Source organism: Coenobita brevimanus, chromosome 70 (assembly GCF_032717465.1).
Source record: "Coenobita brevimanus isolate Jiangsu-jjx chromosome 70, ASM3271746v2, whole genome shotgun sequence".
NCBI lineage: Eukaryota > Metazoa > Arthropoda > Malacostraca > Decapoda > Coenobitidae > Coenobita > Coenobita brevimanus.
In genome coordinates, this window is record NC_137023.1 from 35,205,114 (window position 1) to 35,233,008 (window position 27,895).

The following is a 27,895-nucleotide window of genomic DNA, read 5'->3' on the forward strand; positions in this document are numbered from 1 at the left end:
CTAGGGAAAAATGAAAAATATACATACGGAAAAAAATAGAAATAGAATGTATAGGGAAATAAACAGAACTACGTATATATTAACTTACGTATGGGGAAAATAAATACAGCAGATTTTTAAAGAATGAATAACTAAATAGAAATAACTGAATAACTTTGCATAACACCAAGAACATCAATAACAATAACGAAACTACAGCACTCGAACACACGGAAATTACAAACACTGCCAGCGGGTCATCAATCCACAACAGCATCAACGAGAAAAAGAAATCCGGAGTCATTAATAACATCGTGCCAACAAAGGTCACGCCGATGGGGAGGAGATACAGACCGAGGACGAGGAAAGGGAGACAGAGAGGGAGACCGAGGACGAGGAGAGGAAGACCGATAACGAGGAGAGGGATTTTTGTGATTCAGAGAGTAGGAGCCGGTTAATATGGAAGACTCCGGGATTAGGCGTCTCTCTCTCTCTCTCTCTCTCTCAAAATAACTGCAATAGGTCTGTCGTGGAAAGAATTCATTATCAATCTAATTCCTCTAACTTCTAAACTACGAGGGGCCTAATGAGAGAAAGAGAGAGAGAGAGAGAGAGAGAGAGAGAGAAATTATTATTATTATGCTCGGTAAAATGGTAAGTAGACTGAGAGGATGAAATCGACTGTGGAAGGAAAGAGGAGGAGGAGGAAGAGGAGGAGGAAGAGGAGGAGGAGGAGGAGGAGGAGGAAGAAGAGGAGGAGGAGGAGGAAGAGGAGGAGGAGGAGAAAGGGGAGAAGGAAAGCTTGGATAGATGGGAGAGTAAGGGGAGAGCGGGAGGAAGAGGGGAGGGGGAGGAAGAGCCTGGATGGAGGGGAGAGTATGGGGGAAAGAGGGAGTTAGAGGAAAGGAGGAGTGAGGGGAAAGAGGGAGCGAGGGGAGAGAGGGAGTGAGGGGAGAGAGGGAGTGAGGGGAGAGAGGGAGTGAGGGGAGAGAGGGAGTGAGGGGAGAGAGGGAGTGAGGGGAGAGAAGGAGTGAAGGGGAGAGAAGGAGTGAGGGGAGAGCAGGAGTGAAGGGAAAAGTGTTGTAAGAGTATGTTGCAGGCAGAGGACCTTAAGCCACCCCATCCCTGAGACCCAACACCATCGATTTACCCAGCCTCCCTCACCCTTACCCTCACCCCCACCCCCCTACCCCTCATCCCACTCCCTCACCTCATCCCTAATGTCACCCTTACCCTCATTCCCCTCCCTCACCTCATCCCTACTGTCACCCTAACCCTCATTCCCCTCCCTCACCTCAACCCTACTGTCACCCTTACCCTCATTCCCCTCCCTCACCTCGCCTCTACTCTGTTACCCTCATCCCCTTCCCCATCCCTCACACTAACCCTACCACCACCACAGAACAATCCTCCTCCTCCTCCCACCGCCAAAAAATCCACTCCCTTCCTCTACTCCCCCTCCCTCAGCTGGCGGGAGGGGGAGAGGAGCGTGAGGTACAGGAGGGAGGGAGGAAAAGAGGAAGGGCATGAGGAACAGAAGGAAGGATGGCAGGAAGGAGAAAAAAGAGCAAGAGATAGAGGGAGTGAAGGAAAGCGTAAGGAAGAGACGGAAGGAAGGAGGGAGGGAGAAAGAGAGGGGACCGAGAAAGAGGGGAGAGGATAGAGGAAGAGCGGGAGGAATCAATGGTGAGGCGTTGAGGAAGGAAGGAAGGAAGGAAGGAGGGAGGGAGGGAGGGAGGGAGGGAAGGAAGGAAGGAGAGAGGGATATTCAATTTTACTCTATCATCTCTCTATCTTCAGTGTTGAGACTGAAAGACAGATTGACACTAGGACACCGCGCTAGTCACGAAGAAGTGCTGCGGTAAGGATGCAGAACCATAGCAGTATCACAGACTGGAGCTACGTGAAATAATCTGCAAAAGGACGAATATCTGGACCACGTCAAGGTAAACAGGGTAAAGTTTTAACACAAATTTTTCAGCCCAAAATCCCCATGTAAAAAAAAAAAACACTGGCGAATGAAAAATTGTGGTTTGGAACAGTGAAGAGGGATCACTCACGCACGCATGAAGAAAAAAAAATAAAAATAAAAGCGAGTGTAAGAAAAATGTCAATTAAAAAAAAAAAAAAAAAAAAAAAAAAAAAAAAAAAAAGGACGATGGTGAGATTATCTGTACCTCAACGAAAAAAAAATATCGTACCATGAAAAAATAATACAAATACCGGACCTGTGTGAAAAATTCTTATCTACGATGATAATAATAATAATAATAATAATAATAATAATAACAGCTTCAGCACACTAAGTCCTTCCTATTTTAAACTCTCGGTCGGTAGTAAAGAATTTAATAAAGAATGTCATTATTTGGACGGACTAAAGAAATTATAAATGGAGTTATTATTATTTATTTATTTATTTATTTTTCTAACTCTTTGCTGCTAGAGATCATTCCTAAATTGAACTAAATTATCTAATGTTAGTAAGAATAACGAAGACAAAAGATTCTTAGATGGATACTGGAAGGGAAGGGAAGGGAAGGGAACAGGGAAGAGGGAAGGAGACGAGAAGAGACGGGAAAGGAAGGGAAGGGAAAAATGGAGGAGGAAGGGGTGGTATGAGGGGGAGATAAGGAGAGGGACGGAGATGGAAGGGGGGGTGAAGGAGATAAAGGAGGGAGGGGGAGGAGGAGGAAGAGGGAGGTGCAGTGAGGCTGATGGGGGGGGGATGGGAGTTGTGGTGAGGGAGGAGAGGCAGAACTCCACCATCACCTCCACCACCACAATTACTATAACGGAGCCGTCTCTACCTCCTTCCCACATCCTCCACACACACACACACACACACACACATACACACACCCTGCCTCACCCCAACCTTCCCCACATACCTCACCTCACATACACACACATACACACACACACACACACACACACACACACACACTACCCCTCTCAACCCTGCCTTACCCCAACCTTCCCTACATACCCCACCTCAACACACACACACACACACACACACACACACAGGCTAATCTCTGAGCCTAATAAGCGTAAAACGAATCCCACAGGTAAAAAAAAAGAAAAAAAAAAACTGTACTGTCCACAATGGCGTTCAAATTCCCTTTTAAAACACCTATTCAATTAACGGCAGGTATTAAAATTGTCTCGATCTAATTAGCACTCGAAAAACGTCCTAGAATATTATTAAATGCAATTACAGTCACGCGGCGTCCACATAGGCTGGTTTATTAGGGTGATTACTAATGGAGATGTAAGGTGGGTAATTATGGTGTTAGTATTGTTCTTATTTCTTTAGTTATGGTTATTATCAATCCTGTTATCTTGTATATGAACAGAAAAGTACAAAAGAATCTAAATTTGGTATGATGATGATGATGATGATGATGATGATAATAATAATAATAATAAGTAGTAGTAGTAGTAGTAGTAGTATTCACCTTAACCTTCTATGGATCGCTCTACAGTATTACCTTAGGTCTCTTCTGAACAATGTAAAACAGTGTGGTGTTTGCCGGAATACAAACAGCCAGACGCACTGAACCCGAAATGGCTACAAAAAAATCTCCACTACGTTACTCGTCATCAGTCAGCCCTCCCTCCAGTTCACACCGACTATATTTCTCCGCCTCATTCTCGGCTTCCCCCTACCCCTCATCCTCGGTCTTCCCCTACCCCTCTCCTCCTCCACCTCACATTGGCTACTTCCATCTACCTCATCCTCTGTCTCCCCCTGCCCCTCTCCCCCTCCACCTCAATAAACTCCCCCTGCCCCTCTCCCCCTCCACCTCATCCTCAGTCTCCCCCTACCCATCTCTCCCTCCACCTCATCCTCAGTCTCCCCCTACCTCTCTCCCTCCACCTCATCCTCAGTCTCCCCCTACCCATCTCTCCCTCCACCTCATCCTTTCTCTCCTCCTCCACCTCCACCACACACCCCCTAAGCAAGGTGTGGCGGGGGGGGGGGGAGTAATATGTAACACGATACTGTGGTGTAGTTGTTAATGTACCACGTGTACCACAGTGTACCCTGCCAGGTGTTAAAAGGTTTGCTTCACCTGTAATTAATCTCTTTAGTCAGTGTGGTGTTAGGTTTCAGTCTGCCGTCTATCTATCTATCTGGCTGTCTATCTATCTATCTTGACATCTATCAATACGTGGAGTCAATCTGTGTGATGTATTTCCCAGTGTGGAGGTTTACCAAAGGGCCTTACAGCACCCGACACCCCTCACCCATCCCTTACCTCCCCTCATTTCCCCCCTCTCCTTCCATCCCCTCACCCCCATTCCTTTCTCCTCTCTATCCCCTTATCCCCACCCCCATCATCTTACAACCTTCATCCTTAACTTCTATCAAACCCTCCCTTGCCCTTACCCTATTCCCTCATCTCCCCTCATCCCTTACTCCTATTCCATCTCTCTCTCTCTCTCTCTCTCTCTCTCTCACCTTTCACCCCTGCCTCACCCCTACCCTCCCCACGGGAAGTGTCACGTGGAAGAGAGACATGAATGGGGAATGAAAATAGAAAGGGAGGAGGAGAAGGAGGAAGAATTGAGAAAAGGAAGACGAAGGAGGAAGGGGTGACAAGAAATAAAGAAAAAAAAAGGGGGGGGCAGGGCAGAAAAGAGATTTTGAAAACAGCAAGGAAAAGGAAGATAAAATTAAATGAGAAAGATTTAAGAGCAACATGTAAAGAAAGGATTGATTTAAATGCAAAGAGTGAGGGAGAGAGGGGATTTAAATGCAAAGAGTGAGGGAGAGAGGGGATTTAAATGCAAAGAGTGAGGGAGAGAGGGGATTTAAATGCAAGAGTGGGGGTATGAGAGGACTTAAATGCAAAAGTGGGGGAGTGAGAGGATTTAAATGCAGGGAGTGAGTGAGTGGGGGATTTAAATGCAAGAGTGGGGGAGTGAGAGGATTTAAATGCAGGGAGTGAGTGGGGGTTTTAAATGCAGAGTGAGAGAGGGAGGGAATTTAAATGCAAGGAGTGGGGGGATATAAATGGCAGGAGTAGGGGGTTAAGGGATTTAAATGAGAGGGATATTTACATGGAAGTAGTGAGGATGGGAGGAATGTGGAAGTAAGGATTTAAATAAGACGAAAGAGAGGGGATTTAGATGAACGGCACTTCTTACTTTCTCCTCTATTTCCACCCTTCCTTCCCTCTTGGATCCTCTCAATTCCTCTCCTCTCCCATCCTTCCTTTCCTCCTATTGTCATCCTTTCCTCTCTACATCTGCCACTTTTCTTCCACTTTCCTTCAATCCTTTTCAGTTCTTCCTTAACCTCCTGTCTTTCCATACAACTTTGCTCCTCTTTCATCTTCCATTCACTTCCATTCTTCCTTATTCTCCCATCCTTCCCTTACAAGTTTTCATCTCCTCTCCTTTCCGTTATTTCCTCCTCTCCTCTCCCCTCCCATCCCTCTCCTACTCTTCCTTCTTTCCTCTCCTCACCTCCTCTCTCCAATCCCTCTCTTCCTCCTCCTCTCCTGTCGCCGGTATGGGAGTGGGGAAAGCTTTACTACTCTAAATATCTTTTCGTTTCCTCTGACCTCTGCCTCCTCTCTCTCTCTCTCTCTCTCTCTCTCTCTCTCTCACACACACACACACACACACCTTTCTCTCTGACCTATGCCTCTTCAAACAACCTCACCCTCACTCATCCCTTCTTCTCACTTCATTCTCTCCCGTCATTGTAGAAACCCGACTCTCTCTCTCTCTCTCTCTCTCTCTCTCTCTCTCTCTCTCTCTCTCTCCAAATAATACTATCTCTTCCTTCCTACCCGTCCTCTTCCAACACACCTTCATCACGTTCTGTCCCCTCTTCTCTCCTCCCCTTCCCCTCTCTTCCCCCTACCTTCGCCCTGTGCCCTCCTTTCCTCTCCTTTATTATCTCCTTTCCTCTCACCCTATCCCAACCTCCCAACACACCTCCCTCCCCCATTTCCTCCCCTTCTTTCCTCTCAGTCTTCAACCCCCTCCCTCCCAGCACCTCTCACTTTTCCTTCCTCTCTCTCCCTGTCTCCCCTTTCCCTCCTCCTTCCATCCCCTGTCCCATGCACCACCATTCCTCCCTTTCCTATCTCCTTCCACCCACCTCCCCTTCCCTTTCCGACCCTCCCAATTCCACCCCTTCCCTACCCCCATTCCCCCCTCCCTTCCTTCTCCCCCTACCCATACCCCCTCCTTTTTCCCCCTCCCGTGCCCCAAAATACCCACATGACACTATTTCCCCCGCTATCCAGTGTCCCGAAATAAGCGTGTGTGCCCCCCCCCCCTCTCTCTCTCTCTCTCATACCACCACACCATTACCATAGTTCCCTCTCACTCCGCTCCTCCACCACATCACCATCACCACCACCACCTTCCTCCTCTCCCCCGTCCCTCTGTAACGCCATACAATACGCAAAACTACGCAACTCACCACAACGCAACATTTAACACACAACACTTCACAATCCAATCACCGGTAAGAAAAATACTACCCAACCACAACAAAGGACACCACGCAACACTCACCACATCTACGCAACACTCACCACATCCACGCAACACTCACCACATCTACGCAACACTCACCACATCCACGCAACACTCACCACATCTACGCAACACTCACCACATCCACGCAACACTCACCACATCTACGCAACACTCACCACATCTACGCAACACTCACCACATCCACGCAACACTCACCACATCCACGCAACACTCACCACATCCACGCAACACACCACATCCACGCAACACTCACCACATCCACGCAACACTCACCACATCCACGCAACACTCACCACATCCACGCAACACTCACCACATCCACGCAACACTCACCACATCTACGCAACACTCACCACATCTACGCAACACTCACCACATCTACGCAACACTCACCACATCTACGCAACACTCACCACATCCACGCAACACTCACCACATCCACGCAACACTCACCACATCTACGCAACACTCACCACATCTACGCAACACTCACCACATCCACGCAACACTCACCACATCTACGCAACACTCACCACATCCACGCAACACTCACCACATCCACGCAACACTCACCACATCCACGCAACACTCACCACATCTACGCAACACTCACCACATCCACGCAACACTCACCACATCCACGCAACACTCACCACATCCACGCAACACTCACCACATCTACGCAACACTCACCACATCCACGCAACACTCACCACATCTACGCAACACTCACCACATCTACGCAACACTCACCACATCCACGCAACACTCACCACATCTACGCAACACTCACCACATCCACGCAACACTCACCACATCCACGCAACACTCACCACATCTACGCAACACTCACCACATCTACGCAACACTCACCACATCTACGCAACACTCACCACATCAACGCAACACTCACCACATCCACGCAACACTCACCACATCCACGCAACACTCACCACATCCACGCAACACTCACCACATCTACGCAACACTCACCACATCTACGCAACACTCACCACATCTACGCAACACTCACCACATCTACGCAACACTCACCACATCCACGCAACACTCACCACATCCACGCAACACTCACCACATCTACGCAACACTCACCACATCCACGCAACACTCACCACATCCACGCAACACTCACCACATCCACGCAACACTCACCACATCCACGCAACACTCACCACATCCACGCAACACTCACCACATCCACGCAACACTCACCACACCTACCCAACACTCACCACGCACAGTGCTTACAAATAACATCACTCGCAGCACACACCGACGCTCAGCAACACAACGCAACACATACCACACTCGAAAATCACCTCATCCACAAAACACCAACACAAGAGCTCAACACCCACACGCAACACCTAACACCGACAACACCAGCCAAACACAGAAACCTTAACATTAAATCTATCTATCCATCTATCTACAATATAGCCAGACGCCTTAATCCTGTAAGTGGTGGCCACAAACAAATCACCTCCATGTCGCCCTGTCCCCTGCCATTACGCTGCCCTTCCCCCATTTCACACACCCCTCTCTCATATACTTCTCAGAAATAACACTAGTACCCCCATAAATAATTAAATGAATAGATAAAAAAAACACGCAACACAAGCACACACCACCACGACGTTACACCTATCACACACACACACAACACCAGATAAACACAACAATAACAATAAAAACAAGTAAATAAGGACTGGGAAGTGATAACGTGACCATCAGACGAAAAAAAAAAAAAAAAAGTGTCTTAAAAACTGTTCAATATATATTTTTAAAGCCTCGCTGTAGAGTTTATTTCCGTAGGTCCATCTGACAGGAAGCGACTAATACACCAATACCCGCAAAAATACATAAATAAATAAAATAAAAATCCTTCGTAACTCATGATACAGACCACTTAAATCATCATCATCATCATCATCATCCAGATCTCTTTTCCCACCAAAGGATGAGGTGAGTTAAGGTCCAGAGAGGAAGAAAAAGAGAACCTGTCTAACACTGTATTTATAAATCATCACTACCACCTGCCATCATCATCATCGTCACCACCACCATTGTCACCATCTTCCAAACTTTTCCCCCCGTCTTAAATAGGGCGATAAGAAACCATGAATATTAAAAGGAAAAAAAAGCGCAACACATACAACACACATCACGCCCCCTACACAGCACACACACCAAAAATTATGCAGCGCATGAGAGCTACACACTGGGCACTATTTCCAGCTGCCGACACTGATATCCCTGCCAATACACCTACGCAAACCAGGCATCGCAAAAGCAGCTACACGTCAACACTCCCACTATTCAACAACAACTACAACACAAAAACAGGCACACACAAAAAAGGAAAAACGATGCACACACACACGGCACAAGGTATCATCATTTTTTTTTTTTTTTTTTTTGGGGGGGGGAGGGTTCTGTGATTTTCCAAGAGTTAAATATAAGCCCATCGTGGACTGGAATATATTAGAAAAAACTCTAGATTCTGACCCAAAACTATGATTTCGATCAAGTCTGGTATTTTTGGAGACAGGTTTCTTCCGAGCGTAGTAAAGCCGCTGGATGTTAGCAGAAATACAATAATACGTAAAGCAGGTTGTCTAGCGGCCAAATATTTAATACTACCAGGTCACAAAAGCCAATCCAACAAGAGGAGGCCATTATCAACAGAAGACTCTCACAAATAAACAATACAGAAGAAGCACCTAACATACCCGTAACAGCAACAATGGCAGTGATGATGATGATGATGATGATGATGATGATGATGATGATGATGATGAGGAGGAGGAGGAGGAGGAGGAGGAGGAGGGTAACGCCAACAACAACGCAAGCTGACCCACTGTCGTAAACCTGAAATCTTACAAATTCACGTACAAACTACACCCGATGAAACCGTCCCATTCCCCTCATTTCCATACCCCCGCTGACCATCTTCTTTTACTGAACTTCAAGCAACACAAACCACACAACACTACACACCGAAAACACACACACACACACACACACACACACACACACAAGCTGTCCCAGTTGTCCTCGCCTGTGTACCCAAGTGGCCATCTTTGTTTATGTACCAAATCGGGGACTTCACTGCTAGGGAGGGGGGAGGGAGGGGGAGGGGAAGAGCAGGAGGAGGGGGAAGGGGAGGGGGTCTGAAGGGGAGATGTGGGGAGGCAAGAGAGACATGGGGAGAAGAGACAACGTGGGGAGAATGAGAAGTGGAGCAGGGGGATGGAGAGGTGGGGGTTGATGGGAGAGAGGGAAAGGGAAAGGAGAAGGGGGGAGAAAGTAGTGGTGGGGGGATATGACGCAGAGAGGGAGATGGGGTGCTTACGTCTCAATACGGGGATTTAGTGAGGGGGGGGTGTCTTGTACAGGAGCATTGTGTGGTGGGGGTAGGGAGGGGGAGGTAGAAAGGGTGATGGTAGGGAAGAGTGAGGTGGGGAGAAGGGTGTGAGAAAAACGAAAGGAAAAGGAGGGGGGATGGAGGAGGTAGGGAAGAAACATGGAGGGGGGGGGGAGGAAAGGAGAGATGGAAGGGGAAAGGAATCATTGCAGGAGACGAAGGGGGGAGAAGAGGGGAAGGTGGAATGGAAAGGAAGGGGGGGAGGGAGAGAGGGAGGGGACAGTGAGGGTGTGAGATAGGAGGCGAAGGGGGAAGAGGGAGGAGGAGGAGAGGAGAGGGGGAGGGAGGGTGGGGAAGTGGAAAAGTGAGTGAGTGAAGGGAGATGGAAGACCAGGGGAGGGGTAAGAACGATTGAAAGAGGGAGTGAGGGAAGAGGGAGAGAGAGAAAGGAGGGAACAAAAGAGGAAAGAATAGAAAGGAGGAAGAGGAATGCAGAGAGAGAGAGAAACAGTAGGATATTATAGGAGCTGACCCCTCCCCTTTCACCTACTCTCTCTCTCTCTCTCTTTAATTAGACCTTAGGCAGACAATCTTCTCAATAGTAAACATCTCCTTTTCCAATGAATCTCTCTCTCTCTCTCTCTCTCTCTCTCTCTCTCTCTCCTCCCCACCCGTCTCTCCATCACTCGTCACCCTTCCATCTTCGGATTCCTCCCCCCCTCCCCCCCACCAAGTCATAAAGAAGGGGAGAAGACTTGTTATGGAGGGGAGGGGAGGGGAGGGGAGGGCGAGGGGGAGGAAAGGGGGAGTGAGGGGAAAAAGAGGGAGAGAGAGAGGAAAGAAAAGGAGAAATGAAGGAGGACGGGTAAGAAGGGAGGGAGGGAGAAAGAGGGGGAGAGAAAGAAAGAAGCTGAGAAAGGAGAAAATTTTGTGAGTCAGTAGTGTGTGTGTGTGTGTGTGTGTGTGTGTGTGTGTGTGTGTGTGTGTGTGTGTGTGTGTGTGTGTGTGTGTGTGTGTGTGTGTGTGTGTGTGTGTGTGTGGAGAGAGCGTCACCCACCGTCAACTGATCTCTCTCTCCCTCCAGTCTTCCTCCCTCCGTCTCGCTCTCATCCTATTCTTTCTTCATATCGTCTGTCTGTCTGTCTCTCTGTCACACACACACACACACACACATCCACTCCCTTCCTATCCTCCGCACCTCCTCTCCTCCCTCCCATTCCCTTTACTCTCTCCATCTTTTCTCTCTTCCTTCAACCTCTCCTCCGCACATACCTCCAACCTCTCCTCTTTTTTTCCCTCTCCCCCTCTAACTATCTCCTCTTCCTCTTCTCTCCACTACCTCTTCTCTCTTCCTCCTGCTTCCAATTTCTCTCCTTCTCTACCACTTCTCCTCCTCCTTTCTTGACTCCTCTCATTCCCTTCTCCTCCTTCCTCTCCCCTCCCCCTCTTCTCCTCTCTCCCTCTCCTCTACCCATGTCCTCATATTCACTCCCCTCTCCTCCCCGCCTCTTTCCATTCTCTCTCTCTCCCTTTCTTCTCTCTTTTCCAGCCATTCTACTCTCTCCACTTACTCCTCTCCACATCTTACCTTCATCTCTCTCTCATCCTCTTTCTCCTCTTCCTCTCCTCTTTATCTTTCCTCTCTACCTCTTCTCTTCTCTCCAATGCTCTCTCCATCTCCTCTCTTCTCACCACCACTCTCTCCTCCTCTCTTCCCATCCCCTCCCCCCCAAGCGGTGGCCGGAGTCAAGGTGAGGGTAGGGTTCACCCGGTCTGACCCCTCTACATCCTGCTGGGGACGCTACCTCTCTCTCTCTCTCTCTCACACACACACACACACACACACACACACACATTTAATTTGCATGCGTATTTATATCTAATTTGTACTCTCTCTCTCTCTCTCTCTCTCTCTCTCACAGGGGGGGGCATAAAACCAGGGGAAAATTACAAGTAAAACGACGCGAATATGAACTCCGGGATATTCTTGCATCCGGGAGAGAAAGAGAAAGAGAGAGAGAGAGAGAGAGAGAGAGAGAGAGAGAATACAAATTACATACCAATAAACAAACAGGAAAATTAATGTGTGTGTGTGTGTGTGTGTGTGTGTGTGTGTGTGTGTGTGTGTGTGTGTGTGTGTGTGTGTGTGTGTGTGTGTGTAAAAGGTTATACGAGGTCACTGAAACCACAAGCAGAAACAACCAAGGTCTCAACATCATCATCATCATCACCAACCCTCTTCCCCCACCCCCACTAACCCCCCCTCCAAATGACCTTGACCTGGCCTGCCCTCACACCGTCTGGGCAGCTCTAGAGGGTCATCATTGAGGCGAACATAACTCCTTACAAGAATCTTCCGAAATTCCTTCACCACCATCTTAGAAAACAATCTTAGAATATATAAACATTTTGCTGCTTCTTCTTCTGCGGTATCTATCTATCTATCTATCCATCCATCCATCTGTCTATCTATCCATCCATCTATCTGTAACACATCTATCTACAGTCAATATAATAGGTACAGTATACTCGTACATAAAGAAAAATTACAAATATAAACATACTCATACCATCGTGTGTGTGTGTGTGTGTGTGTGTGTGTGTGTGTGTGTGTGTGTGTGTGGAATAATGGCCTTAATAATGAAAATAATGTGATACGTATCAACACAAACTACAAAAATGTAATGGAGTACTCTCTCTCTCTCTCTCTCTCTCTCTCTCTCTCTCTCTCTCTCTCTCTCTCTCTCTCTCTCTCAACATAACAGAGGTGGTGGCAATGTGCTGAGCTAGGCCGGCAAAAAAAAAAAAAAAAAAAAAAAAAAAAGAGGGGAGGGCTAAGTAAGGGGAGGGGAAGAAGGGAGTGATGGAGAGGGGAAGGGGGAAGGGAGGAGAAGGATGGGGAGGGGGAAGAGGTCAGAGGTGAGAGGAGGGAAGGTCGGCCACGTAGGAGGGGGGGCGTGGGGAGGCGAATGGAAAGGGGGAGGGAGGCTGTGGAGTTTGTTTTTGCAAAATTGAGAGAGAGAGAGAGAGAGAGAGAATCATCATTAACTCACAGAAATCCTTATAATTCTCAGCTAAACACAACAGGAAAATTTACTGAAGCAGCGACGTCCATCCTCCAAACATTAAAAAGCAATTCATGTACACGACTGCCGGGGCAAATCACCCTCACTACCAACGTTTACAATCTCCTAAAACCACGCAAAAACCGGGGGCCCAGACAGCTTCCCATTGCATGTTGCACACGCCTCTGTTCAACACAAGGATTGCAAGACATGACAACACCAGCTCAAGTGTCCATAAATGTCAGTCATATTCAGCTGGCTCATCAATTAAACCTGCCAACGACGACCGGCATAATGGAACTTGCAATCATAATTTTATCATATTCGCCAAACGAAGCTTCTTGTATCACAGTTACGATGTGGTTTACAAGTTATTAAATTCCTCTACGGTGTCTTCTCGTATCACTTATTAGCTACAAGCCTTCCCTAGATCAATTCTTAAGTACCCTCTCCCACACTCAAGACGTAATTTAAGATGCTCGTTTCTTGTACTCCTCAAACGTTTAAGATGTTCGTTTTTGTACCGTATTCTCCTAACGTTTAAGATGCTCCTTGTTGTATTCCTCATTCGTTTATGCTCGTTTCTGTATTCCTCAAACGTTTAAGATGCTCGTTTTTTGTATTCCTCAATTGTACCTTCATTTATCATATACTTTACTAATCTTAACCAACATTTACCTTTCTCTTAATGACATTTTGGCTATTAACCTTACCTTTTACTAATCCCACCTTTAGCTAGAAATCCTAACCTCTTTTTTTTTTTTAGTTCTGCCTTCTTCCTTCGATCTAGCTTATCTAAGGTGCCTAACTTCTCTCCTGTTTATTAGATCTAACCTTTTTCTAACAAATGTTTCTTTAGATTCTTAACAATTCTCTAAACATGGAAAAAAAAAAATCGTTTCTTAGATCCAAATCCTTACTTCCTTTTCCTAGATTCTAAACATTTTTTCCCACACAACAAACGCACTTGCAGTCATCCACACACACACACACACACACACACACACACACACACACACACACACACACACACACACACACACACACACACCTCATCAACCCCGCCAAACAACCGCCGTATCAGGTGAAGCGTTGTAACCGTAAGAGAGGTGTTGAGTGAGGCTGTAGGCTGACGGATAGTGAGGAGTGACATATGTTGAAGTGTGTGTGTGTGTGTGTGTGTGTGTGTGTGTGTGTGTGTGTGTGTGTGTGTGTGTGTGTGTGTGTGTGTGTGTGTGTGTGTGTGTGTGTGTGTGTGTGTGTGTGTGTGTGTGTGTGTGTGTGTGTGTGTGTGTGTGTGTGTGTGTGTGTGTGTGTGTGTGTGTGTGTGTGTGTGTGTGTGTGTGTGTGTGTGTGTGTGTGTGTGTGTGTGTGTGTGTGTGTGTGTGTGTGGCATGGACGTACACAGAAACGCAAGGGTGTAAACAGAGGAAAATTAAGGGAAAATACACACATCCGTAAACAGATGCAAAAATATAAACAGAAAATAAAACATGAAAGCCAAATTAAACAAAGCAACACAAGCAAAATATGTTAAAAGAAAAAAAAAAAACGGGCAGAGAGAGAGAGAGAGAGAGAGAGATACACGCCAACAGACTGACAAACACCATTAAGACTCAAACAAACACCTAGTAAAGAGGAAAACATAAACAATAAAGACAAACAAGGTAAATAAAAACATAGTCAACAAACAAGAAGCCGCACCTGTAGTGTACCTCCGGGTTGTGTGTGTGTGTGTGTGTGTGTGTGTAGATGGGTGGGTGGGTAGTCAGGTGGGGTGTGGGTGGGTGGGCAGGCGGGGTATGGGTGGGGATGGGGTAGGAAGGGAGGGAGGGTGGATGCGTGGGTGTAGGTGTCGGTGCGGTGTAGGTAAGGGTGAGTGTGGGTAGGTGGCAGGTTGTGTGTGTGTGTGTGTGTGTGTGTGTGTGTGTGTGTGTGTGTGTGTGTGTGTGTGTGTGTGTGTGTGTGTGTGTGTGTGTGAGGATGGGAAAGAAAGAAAAAAACATGGAGGCCCGGAAACGAAAGAATGGGAGGAGGGAAAGGGACAGTGAGAATAGGGAGGTGAGACGAAAGAAAGGAGGAGGAGGAGAAGGAGGGAGAAAGAATGAAAAAAAGGGTAATGTGAAGGATGGGAAAGGGATGGGTAAGAGAGGATGGGGAAGGAAAAAGGGAGGGCAGAATGTGAAGGGAATGAAGAATGAGGAAGGGGGAGTGAAGAATGTGAAGGATGGGATAAGGAGAGAGAGGGGAAGGATGGGAGAGGTAAGGGGGAGAATATGAAGAATGGGAGGGAAGAGAAATGAGGAGAGGGAGGGAAGAGAAATGAGGAGAGGGAGGATGGAATATGAGGGATGGGAGAAGGAGGAAGGGAGAGAAGAATGGTAATAGGAGGGAGTGGGAGATATGGGAGGGGAGGCTGGTGGGGGAGAACGACAGGGAGGGATGGAAGAGGGAGGGGGAGAGACGGGGAGGGAGGGGGAGGTGAATATGAAGGATGGGAGGGAGGGAGAGAAGGAGGGAGGGGGTAGGTGAATTGGTACTCTGGGCGCCAATTTATGTGTGTGGGGTTGGAGGTTATGCAGTGAGGAGCGTCAGTGTGGAGGCTGCCTGCCCTGCCCTGCCTTGCTCCTGCCTCACCCTGTCCTACCCTACTATTCCCCTGCTGTGTCCTTCTCTATCCTGCCCTGACTCAGTCCTTCCCTTCCCTGTCCTGCATTGGTCTTGTCTGCCCTGCCTCCTGTCCTAACCTGCCCTACCTTACCCTGCCCCTCCATGCCTTGTCTTGTCTGTTCTGTCCTGTCCTCCAATGCCATTCCCTGCCCTCCCCTGTTTAGCCATGACCCTACCCGCCCCGCTCCTACCTATACTCTCCTCTCTTCTCCCGTCCTGCCCCCTGCCTGCTCCTGTCCTGCCCCGGCCTGCCCTCGCCCAGTCCTGACCTGCTCTGCCCACTCCCAACCAGATCCTGCCGTCCATCCCGCCAAACATCCTACTTAGATCATATCCAACATTTTTTCCTCCAGTCTCCCAGCCTGTTCTTGTCTTGCCCTGCCCAGCCCTACCCTACCCTACCATGCCCTGCCCTGCCCTGTCCTACCCTACCCTCTCCTCTGTCCAGTCTCGTCCTGCCCTGCCCTGCCCTGTCCTACCCTACCCTCTCCTCTGTCCAGTCTCGTCCCGCCCTGCCCTGCCCTCAACTCTATCCTGCTCTGCCCTGCCCTTTCCTGTCCTGCCCCATCCTTTCGTCTCTCTCCTCTGGTCTACCCTACCCTCCTCACTCCTTTCCTCTCCTCTCCTCTCCTTCTCCTACCCCTCATCTCCTATGCCCTTCGCTGCCCTAACCTTCCCCCCTCTCCTCTCCTCTGCCTGCCCTTTTGATGTCCTCTCTTCTCCTCTCCTTCCTTACTCAGTGAAAAACTCAACTCAATCCTGTTCTTACCTCACGAGTCCCCTCTCTCTCTCTCTCTCTCTCTCTCCCCACAATCAAAATTAGTCCCGGTGATCCATCGGAGGTTAATCGCTTAATAAATGACGCCACCATGAAGGGCTGTGTGTGTGTGTGTGTGTGTGTGTGTGTGTGTGTGTGTGTGTGTGTGTGTGTGTGTGTGTGTGTGTGTGTGTGTGTGTGTGTGTGTGTGTGTGTGTGTGTGTGTGTGTGTGTGTGTGTGTGTGTGTGTGTGTGTGTGTGTGTGTGTGTTATACATACTGTTACGGAACAGAGAAAACTGTCCCGCAAAGTTCCAGGTTCAAAACAAAAGTTAGGTAAAATTACAAGTTAAAGTTTAATGCTTAAACTAACAACTAAACATTCAGGACTCATAAGGATAATGTAATGGCAAAAAACAGGTTAAATATATGGTTAACTGCAATAGCCTCTATTAACACAAAATTAGCAAGAGTAAATTTATCTAAGTCAGCCCTGATAAAATGAGAAAACCGGATAATGCTCAGTTAATGCAAGATATATTATTACAGATACAAAATATTATTAATTCTGGCTGACAATATAAATTACAAAAACTTTACTAGGCCTACGAATTAACACCTTATGCTATACAGTACAAGAACAAAATGTAATAATCACTCATACTCAAATTACACAACAGCTAGATGGTTGGAGACTTCCTGAGCACTCACAAAATATTAACAACTGTACAGAGGAGGACAGAGATGTGAACAAAATGAGGAGCAGATCTAAGTGGCAATTAACGCAGAGACTGAGCTCATTATACAGGGGCCGGCAGAGCTTGATACAACTTGTAAGAAGGACGCGCAAATGAAGCCATAGGGGACAAAGAGTTGACACTCCTGCTCTGAACAACAGAAAGAACGACTTACTCTACTATAAGGGAGGAGGGGGGGAGTGAGGTAGAACACGCACTATGGAAGCCACGAGGCGAATCGTGATCAAACATGCAGCATACTGTACGTTAGAATTATACAAAGGATGATGAAATCATAGGCTATGTAACAATACATTAACCACTGCCTCATCAACATCAATTAAATCAGCGCTCCTTCAACATCCTCCCTCAGGGTTACGTCTGATTCAACTTTGTCTACCCGTTTATCTACCTGCCTATCAGTTTGTATCTACCTGTCTACCACCTTGTCCCCACCTGTTTATTAATTTACCTGTACTAATTAACTTCTCAATGACCTTGTACTCATTTCTACATGTCAATCATCTCTCTCACTTCATTTCTCTCTCTACCTGTCAATCAATATATCTATCAGTTGCTCCATATACTTGTCCGTAACTAATCTATCTATCTATCAAGCTCTCGATTCAGCTCTGCCAATCACCTCAGGCCAGACCTCCTTCAGGGTGACTATGATACAAATAAATAAATGATCAGGATGACAAATGATGATGATGATGATGATGACACTCTGGGGGCTCCAAACAATCAAGGCAATAATCAACTTTACCTGCTTCCTAATTAATTGCGTCAGCGTCTCATTAGCCATTGACCTAATTACCTGAGGGTGTAAATGAAGTTATGACCGCCCCTGTACAGCAAGGTCGAGGGTGTAGCATATCATGGGGTGGGGGAGAGAGGAAGGGGGAGGAGAGAGGAGGGGAGGGAAAGAGAGGGGAGTGACACCATTCAGTAGGCCCACTCTCATTACCATACTCCCTCACGCACCTTGCTCACTCACCCACACACTCCCACACGCACTTGATGCCTAAACACACACACACACACACACACACACACACACACACACATGCTACCACACACACGCCATCCACCCATATACATACACGGGCCACCATACACGTACAAATTATTCAAGTACATACAAATTCTCTCTCTCTCAGATTTTCTAACACCTTACAAAATTCTCCTTCCCATAATCTCTTCCACTCTATTTTTTCCTTCCTCTCTCACACACACACACACACACACACACACACACACACACACACACACACACACCTTCACCACTCATATCCCCCTACACCCACCTCTTTCCCCTACCCACATCCACACACCTCTCCCACCCACACTCCAACCTACACAGTACACACCCACACACCTCGCCCACCCACAAACCCCTCCCACCCACACCCGTCTCTCATGCCTGTTCTTCTCCAACTTCCCTCGTTCAATCCAATGCCATTTCTTTCCTTTCATTCCACTACCTTTTTCCAAGCGTCTTTTTCCCTTACTTCTTTCTTGATCTTTTTCCTTTACGTTCCTTTTAGAGTTTTACCTCTCTCTCTCTCTCTCTCTCTCTCTAATAAATCTTCCCTCCTTCACTTGCTTCCTCATATCTATTTTTACGACCGATTTTATTGTTTCCTGATTGTAATGCTCTCTCTCTCTCTCACACACACACACATACACAAGTCGAATTTCTCTTGCTGGGTGGAGTAATGTATTTTGAGAGAGAGAGAGAGAGAGAGAGAGAGAGAGAGAGAGAGAGAATGCCATCCCCTCCACAGCTGGCTACCACTGACCTCAATGTCGTGGGCTTTTCTCCCTTCCCTACCTTTCCTCCTCCTTCCCTCTCATCCCTCCTCCATCCCTCTCTCACTCTACCCTGCCTCTCCCTTCGCCATCCCTTCTCCCTCACCCTTTCTCATCTACCCGCCACCCACCTTCCTTCCTTCCTCCCTCCCTTCTTCCTCCAGTTTCACCTTCCTCTCATTTATTCAATCTTCTCTTCTTCCTCTCTTCTGTTTCTTCCTTTCTCCACTCATTTATTTTCCTCGTCTAACAATTCATCGGCTCCTCTTCTTTCTTTCCTTTCTTCTTCCACTTCTCATTTCTTTGTTCCTCACCAAAATCTCCTCCTCTCATCTTTATTTCTCTTCTCTCTTCTTTCTCTCATCTTCATTTCTCTCACTTTTTTTCCTCTTCTCTCTTCTTCCTCTCATCTTCATTTCTCTCCACTCCTCTTCCTCTCATCTTTATTTCTCTCCTCTCCTTCCTCTCATCTTTATATCTCTCTTCTCTCCTTCCTCTCATCTTTATTTCTCTACTCTCTCTCTTCTTCATCTCAAATACTGTTACTTCTCTCCTTCCTTTACTTTCTCCTCTTCCTTTAATGTTCTTCTTACTTTCTTTAACCTTCTCAAGCCAACCTTTACTTTTCTCCTAACTGTTTCTCCCCTTCTCTTACCTTTTCTTTTTCTTCTCACCTACTATTTCTTTTCTACCTCTGTCCTTTCCTTTCTCCTCCTCGCTCACAACTTTCTCAACTTTCTTTACTCTCATCTTAACTCTCTGACTCCTCTCACTATCTCCTTACTTTTTTTTTCCTTCCACTTCCACTTTCTTCCCTCGTTCAGTCCTCTCCCCTCCTCAGGTGGGAGAAATGAACAGGTAATGACAGGTGGTTGAGCCAGGTGGGAGAAATGAACAGGTAATGACAGATGGGAGAAGTGAACAGGTACGGTAATAAAAGCTGGTTGAGTCTGGTGGGGGAAATGAACAGGCAGTGACAGATGGTTGTAATGAACAGGTGGTTAGTGAAGGTAGATGGGATGGGGCAGGTGGAGGAGGGCTAGACAGGTCGAGAGGTGAATGGGGTAGAAGGAGTGAAATGACCTCCGGAAGAGATGGGAGAGGGATGGAGAAGGAAGGTAGGAAGGAAGGAGGGATGGAGGGAAGGAAGGAGGGAGGGAAGGAAGGAAGGAAGGAAGGAAGGATGGCGAAGGAAGGAAGGAAAGGATGGCGAAGGAAGGAAGGAAAGGATGGCGAAGGAAGGAAGGGAGGGATGGCGAAGGAAAGAAGGAAGGAACAGGAGGAATGGATGGAAAAGGAAGGAGGAGAGAATAAGAATGAGGTTGGCAGAAAAAGAAAGAAAGAAGAAAAAGGAAGAAGTGAGAGAAAAAGAGGGAGGAAGGAAAAGGAAGATAGGGAAATGAAAAGAGGGACGGAGGTGAGGGCTTGAGACGATTGAAGGTACATGAAGTAGGAATGTGGCATGAGTTAAGGGAGGGATGACAGAAGCATGGAAAAGTAAGGAAGGGAGCGAGGAAGGAAGGAAGGAAAAAGTAAGAAACAAATGTGCATTAGATTAATTAAGGTAAGATGCGAAATGTAGACGAAGAGAGCTGGCCGATAATCGAAATGAGAGAGAGAGAGAGAGAGAGAGAGAGAGAAATTGAAAGGCAGTGTTGCAACCGTATGAAAAGGAGAGGGGAGAGAGAATATGTAGATGAGGTGAGGGTGGGAGGGGAGGGGGAGGGGGAGGGGGTTAGATGAAGGGTAAGGAGGGGCGGCAGTGGCTCCGTTACCTGTAGCAGCTTACCTGACCCTATCTGACCTCTTTGTTGCCTCCCACTACACTCCCACCCCTCCCTTCCATCCTTTCCTCCCTCCCTCCCACATTATCCTCCCTTTTTCTCCTTACGAATCACCCTTCCTTCCTTCCCTCCTTGCCTTCCCTTACTCTCTTTCACCCTCTAGTCTTCCGTACCTCTCCATATATTTTCCCCCTTCCCATCCCCTCCATCTGCTTCCCACAACCCCCCCTAACCTCTTTTTAGCCTCTCTCTCTCTCTCTCTCTCTCTCTCTCTCTCTCTCTCTCTCTCTCTCTCTCTCTCTCTCACGCACAAATTAAAAAAAACACCCCTCACAACCACAACCTCACCCCTCACACCCATCCTCCCTCGCTCCTACACACCCCTGCACCCCCTCCTTCACCCCTCCACACCCCTACACCTACACCCCTTCAGCGTCGTGCCCTTCGCGTAAACACCCAGTGACTTATTACCACATATCGTGTTAGAAAGCCAGGACGTGAGCACACACAACACCCACCACACTCTCGCATTCCTTTAAATATTATACTTTAAAAATGGCTTCCACCAGTCTCGCATACCTTTAAATATTGTACTTTAAAAATGGCTTCCACCAGTCTCGCATACCTTTAAATATTGTACTTTAAAAATGGCTTCCACTAGTCTCGCGTACCTTTAAATACCGTACTATAAAAATGGCTTCCTCTATAAATATATTGTTATTTGTTTTTAGTTCTATCCTAAGCATGTAATTTATTTTTTTTAATAGTGCAGAAACGCTATCTTTCTTTAGCTGAGTAAAATCTTTCGTGGAGTCAATAATAATAATAATAATAATAATAATAATAATAATAACAATAATAATCCCTCAGTTTTAAAAGGTTATTCTTTATATTACTCCATCTTAAATTTTATCACCATCATAGTTATCGTCATTGAAATTCTTGTTGTACAAATATTCAACATATTATCTACCTACCGATTAAGAACTCAATAATTGTACTTACAACTCGTCCGGACCTACCTACCAACTCGTATAATACTCCTGACAATACGTCGGTACCTACTTACAATCTATCTACTTACCAACACGGAATTTCAGATCTCTCCTATGACTATATACTAATCCACCTAGAAATCACTTATGTATATTATGTACATAAGAACATAAGAAGAGAGGATAACTGCAGTAGGCCGGTTGGCCCATGCTAGGCAGCTCCTAGAAGAGTAACTGAACTACTAGAATGAGATAAGGATAGCAAAGAAGAAGGCTCTCCCCCGCCCTCCAGACCCTCCAGCCGAAGCCGGCAGGAAAAAGTCAGAAAGAACACCACGCCGTATAGAAAAACTGGCGTGGACATTTTACAGGAAAGTGTGAAAGGAGAATAGAGACTATCATAGTGTAACCTGAAGAGAAAATTTTTTTTGAATTAGTATTGGTTATAAGATTTTCTTTATTCTATATCCACCCCTTATTTGTCATATGCTTATCTAGCCTATGCTTGAAACTCTCAATGGAAGAGGCGGCAACTACTTTACTAGGTAGCTTATTCCATTCCTCTACTACTCTATTACCAAACCAATTTCTACCGATTTCCTTTCTGAAACGGAATTTTTCTAGTTTGAAACCATTATTTCTAGTTCTATCCTGTATGCTCACTTTAAGTACCTTGCTAATATCTCCCTTATTTATACCATTCATCCACTTAAACACCTCAATTAAGTCTCCCCTTACTCTACGCCTCTCTAGCGAATGCAGACTTAGTCTTTTCAGTCTGTCTTCATATGACAGGTTCCGGACGTCGTGTATCATTTTAGTCATTCTTCTCTGTACATTTTCTAACGAATTAATATCCATTCTATAGTAAGGACACCAAAATTGTACTGCGTAGTCTAAATGTGGCCTTACTAATGCTAGATAAAGTTTCAGTATTACTTTAGATGATCTATTGCTCACGCTTCTCGAAATAAATCCTAGGACCCTATTTGCTTTATTTCTCGCATTAATGCACTGTTGCCTTGGTTTAAGGTCGTTACTAATCATAACTCCTAGATCTCTCTCGCATTCCGATTTGCTAATTTCTTTGTTATCTAAGCTGTATTTAGTATCTCCAATGGTCTTGCCTACGTTAAGTACTTTACATTTTTCAACGTTAAATTCCATTTGCCAAGTTTTAGACCATTTGGACAATGTATCGAGGTCTTTTTGTAAGTTATGGCAATCGTCAGTCGAGTTAATGATACGCCCTATTTTTGTATCGTCGGCAAATTTGCTGATTCTGCTATTGACTCCTAAGTCTAGATCATTTATATATATGATAAATAATAAGGGACCGAGTACTGAACCCTGTGGTACATCGCTAGTTACTAATCCCCAGTCCGTACGTAGTATTTACGTATGTATGATTGGTTGGTTGGTAGTTAAATTATGTACCAACCAACCTACCTACATTTATTTTTAATAAACCTACCAACCTAAGTGCCTACTAACACTTACAAACTCCATTAATACCAACACTAACTTACATACCTATCGGTCTACTTACAAACACCTGCCAAGACCACATACTGACCTACCTACCGTCCTTCCAACCTACCTACTTCCACCCCGACCTCCCTCACAACACACGATCCTTTCCTCTTCTTCCCCTCCCTTTCCCTCATCCCCCCCATTCCCCCCTCTGCTCCACTTCTGCCTTCCCTCCTTCCTCATTCCTTCCCTCCTTCATCCCACATTCGTCCTTCTCACTCGCCATCATTCTTTATTTCCCTTCCTTCGCGCATATCGATTTTTCAAGCACATCCTTCCTTCATTTCCTACTCTTTCCTTACTTTCCGTCTTCCTCCAATATTCCTTCTTCTCCTGGTCCTTCCTTCATCTTATCTGTTCTTGAATCCACTTTCGTATTCTCTCCTTTTCTTCCTCCCTCACGTTCTTCTTCCTTCCTCACGTCCTCCTTCCTTCATTCCTCCTTTACATCAACTCTCCTTTCCTGCCATTCTCTTTTCTTTCTTCCTCTCATCCATTCTTCGCCTCCCTCCCTCCCTCCCTTCCTTCCTTCCCTCCTTCCTTCTTTCTGGTCCATTCCAGCCTCATCTTAACCCTAACACAACCAAGACCAGCCTCACTCCACGCCCTTTCTCATCTCCCTACATCCACATCCCTTCTACACATTCTACACACACACACAAACATTCATCCTTCTTCTACATATCCATACCCCTTCGTTACTTTATACACACACGTACACCTACATGCTCTTTCTACACACACACACACACACAAACACACACACACACTTTCTCCACCACCTTCCCCTCTATATCATCATCTTATACCCACATCTTCATCTTTCCTTTCACATCAATTTCTTCCTTTCTCTTTGATCATCTTAGCTCTTTCCACATCCTTCTTTACCCTTTTTTTCCTTATTCTCTTCCTTCTCTGCCCCTTCTTACCTTCCTCTTTTCTCCACCTTCTTTCCCTCCCTCCCTTCGTCTATATCCTTTCCTCTTCTTTCCCTCTCCATCCTATTTTAGCACCAAGCAGCTGAACAATATCTGAAGAGTTTTGGAGTTAGCCTCTTGCACTATCAAAAAACTGAACAATGACAATCAAGTTACTCTAAGGTAAAATAACAGGAAGGAAGGAAGGAAGGAGAAAGAAAAAGAAAGGAGGGAAGGAAGGAAGGGTGCTAAGGAGAATGACCCTCACTCCCGCCCCTCCACCACCACGCCAACCACACAACCACATCAAGGGGGAATGGGGGAGGGGAGGGGGAGATAGTAACTCGAGTAGAATCCCCACCTTCAGCCCCCCCCCTCCCTCCCTCATCCCTTCCCCTTTTCCACCTTTACTCCCCCACACTCTCACCTGCCCACCCTCTACACCCACACCCTCACCTGCCACCCTCTACACCCACACCCTCACCTGCCACCCTCTACACCCACACCCTCACCTGCCACCCTCTACACCCACAGCCTCATCTGCCCCCCTACTACATCCACACCCTCACCTGCCCTCTCTCTACACCCACACACTCACCTGCCCCCCTCTACACCCACACCCTCATCCCTATTCCCTAACCACCTTCACCCCCACTTTACATCCCTTCCTCTTTATCTTCACCCCACCCCTCCAACTCTCTCTCCCTTCACGCTCCACTTCTCACTGTTTCACCCATTCTGCCTTCCCTATCCTCCTCCTCCAAAACACGTAAACACAAACACCTACTCATTCACCACTAAACCTATATTACTCTGATGGGAGATTAGTATGCAGCGGCCCCGTCAGTTAGTCACCCATTAAGGAATTTCACACACCGCCTGCCACCCTCCTGTGAGTCTCCTTAGATGCTTTACTTTGTCTCCTACGGATTTTAACTCAATTTAAGATACTATTAACCACGTAACTAAGAAGATATAATATTAACCACGTACCTGAAATATTATAAACCACGTAACTATGATAATATATAGCACGTAACTAAGACTTTCTGCACGTAAGACAAGACACTGGAAGATTCTGTTCTCGACTTTCCTTGTCCTATCTCTCTCTCTCTCCACACACACACACACACACACACACACACACGTTCTTTCCACAGATTCAAGTTATTTCAGGTTCCTTTATGTTCATCTCGTCATTAACACACCTGATAACCGAACGCTCTCTAAATTTTCTCTGTTATTTTCTCTACCTGCGTGACTCACAAGACAGGTAGGAGGTTATTAGGTAAAGTAAGAAACGGTGCGCTGAGCAATCAAGATAAATAAATAAAAACCCAAACAAGACCGGAAGTGTTCTTGAGAAGAACAAAGAATAACAGTGAACAAGAGCGACAGTAACAAGATAATCACCACTTATTTTCAATTTCGGACGAGACCTTTACTACCGCATCAATACCACAGAAGTTATCGAGAACGTGAACACAGAATAACAAAATAACTGAGGAACAAGAGGCTCAAGAACACAGAGTAACAAAATAACAGAAGAACAAGGGGCTCAAGGAGAGAATAACACATGAACAAGAGGCTCAGGGAGAGAATAAAATAACAAGAGGCTCGATGATCACAGAATAACGAAATAACAGAAGAACAGGAGGCTCAAGAACACAAGAACAAAATAACAGAAGAACAGGAGGCAATAAGTACTTACGTGTGCAATACCGTTGACGCCATAACCCGAATTGACGAAGCCCTGAAAAAAGAAAAAAAAATCTGTTTATTTTGGGCTTATTTCGGAGTCTGTTTTAGGGCCAACAATGACTATGAAATAAATATTGAATGTCTTAAAAAAAAAAAAAAAGGAGAGAGAGAGAGAGAGAGAGAGAGAGAGAGAGAGAGAGAGAGAAACACTAAATAAAAACAAGCAAAATTATCATCATCATCAATCATCTTCACCACAATCATCAATCATATCATCATCATCATCAACATATTATAAACGCTGACATTCCAAGCCTCTATACCAAGAACTTTGGACCTCAACTGTACCTGCCTCAGAGACATCAAGGTGGAAACACACCTGTCCGACCCATCACACAGAAAACCCACAACAATCAAACAATCGAGACAAAAACAAGAACAAAACAAGGGCATTTCTCCTTTGTTACGGCCTCTGAGGTGACGGGATGGAGTCTGGACCGAAATGGGTGTCAGGTCTAGTCATCATCATCATCACCACCACCATCATCACCAGCATCATCACCACCACCACCATCAATAGAATCATCGCACTGCAAGATGTACTCTAAATAAATCCAACTCCTAGTAGTAAAGGAGCTAATAATAAAGACAAAGATGAGGTATTATCCCCCAAACACCCCACATAAATAAATAATACCATGTCACCGTAGGGAAAGAAGTAATGGATGGATATAAATAATTCTAATACTAATATTAATAAACTAATAATAATAATAATAATAATAATAATAATAATAAACGAAATAAATGTCCCGATAGAACAGAGATAACGGAGTGGGTCCCTACGGCGATGACGGCGACAATGAAAAGCTAATCCGCAGTGTGGTGGTGGAGGTGGTGAAAGATTTAGGCTATTACCCCGGTGTGCCCTTTCTTGTAACATTTACCTCAAGGCTGGAGGGTGGGGGGAGGGGGAGGGATGTCATGTGCTCTCCCCCACCCCCCATCCCCCCCTGCTAACCCCTGACTTACTCACTGTCAAGAGAAAGAGGTGCTGGTTGTTTGATATATGATGCAGAGTTAGAGCACCTCACATTTTCTTTAGTTAACCTTAGTGTCTTACCGTTTTCTTCTTCCATACCTTTTGTTTTGTTTTTTTACTTGCTTTTTTATTTTTATTTTCTCTGGAAAGGACAATATTTTGCCAACTTACAGCCTTGGTTTTCTCTTTTCCCCTCTGCAAAAAGACTGAAGACAATTTGGTATAATATTAAAGCTTTCTCCAACATCACTCACACACACACACACACACACACACACACACACACACACACACACACACACACACACACAAAACAAAGTGAAAGCCGCGACCCCAACGCCACCATAAATATACACGAAGTCACGGGCGCAAAACCCACCATGGTCGCCTTCCCGCGGTGACAAAGACGAGTGCCGCGTCATGGTTGGGGGGGAGGGAGGGGAGAAGGAGGCCGAGGAGGGGGTCACAATAGCCAATAACGCGCCGACACACCTTCACACTCACGGCTAATTACCTACACAATGCAACACAGAAGACACAAAAATACCTATATGAGAGAGAGAGAAGTGTTTTTACAATGCATGACAAAATTCGGATTGCAAGACGTAACTTCATCTGCAGTGGGATTTACTTTCACTACGACGGAGCATGTGCGTTTCTCTCTCTCTCTCTCTCTCTCTCTCTCTCTCTACGATTTTATTAAGCCACGAAAAAGCCACCTGTACACAAATCAATTACCTTTATCGGTCTTTGAGAACATCCTAATGCCTTCTCTTCTGCGATTTATTTTGCCTATTACACCTTACTGTACGCTTCTAGTCTCGTCTGTTATGGAAACTCCCGAACACCTTTTCCTACGCGATTTATTTTGCTTATTACTTATTACACCTTACTGTCCTCTTCTGTGATATACAAATCCTTCCAATATCGCAAGCTCTGTATAAATAAAACATGAAAGGCTATTAACCAGCCACATTTAAAAACAAGT

At 46.0% G+C, this 27,895-nt stretch overlaps 1 protein-coding gene across 1 annotated transcript in view; it reads right to left on the reverse strand.

Moving 5' to 3' along the window:
* LOC145406461 (single-stranded DNA-binding protein 3-like) overlaps nucleotides 1-27,895 on the reverse strand; it is a 349,906-nt gene that overhangs the window by 171,738 nt on the left and 150,273 nt on the right. The window contains exon 5 of the mRNA XM_080277616.1: nucleotides 25,876-25,917. Within this exon, the coding sequence (XP_080133742.1) occupies nucleotides 25,876-25,917 (42 nt within the window). The remainder of the gene's footprint in view (nucleotides 1-25,875; nucleotides 25,918-27,895) is intronic.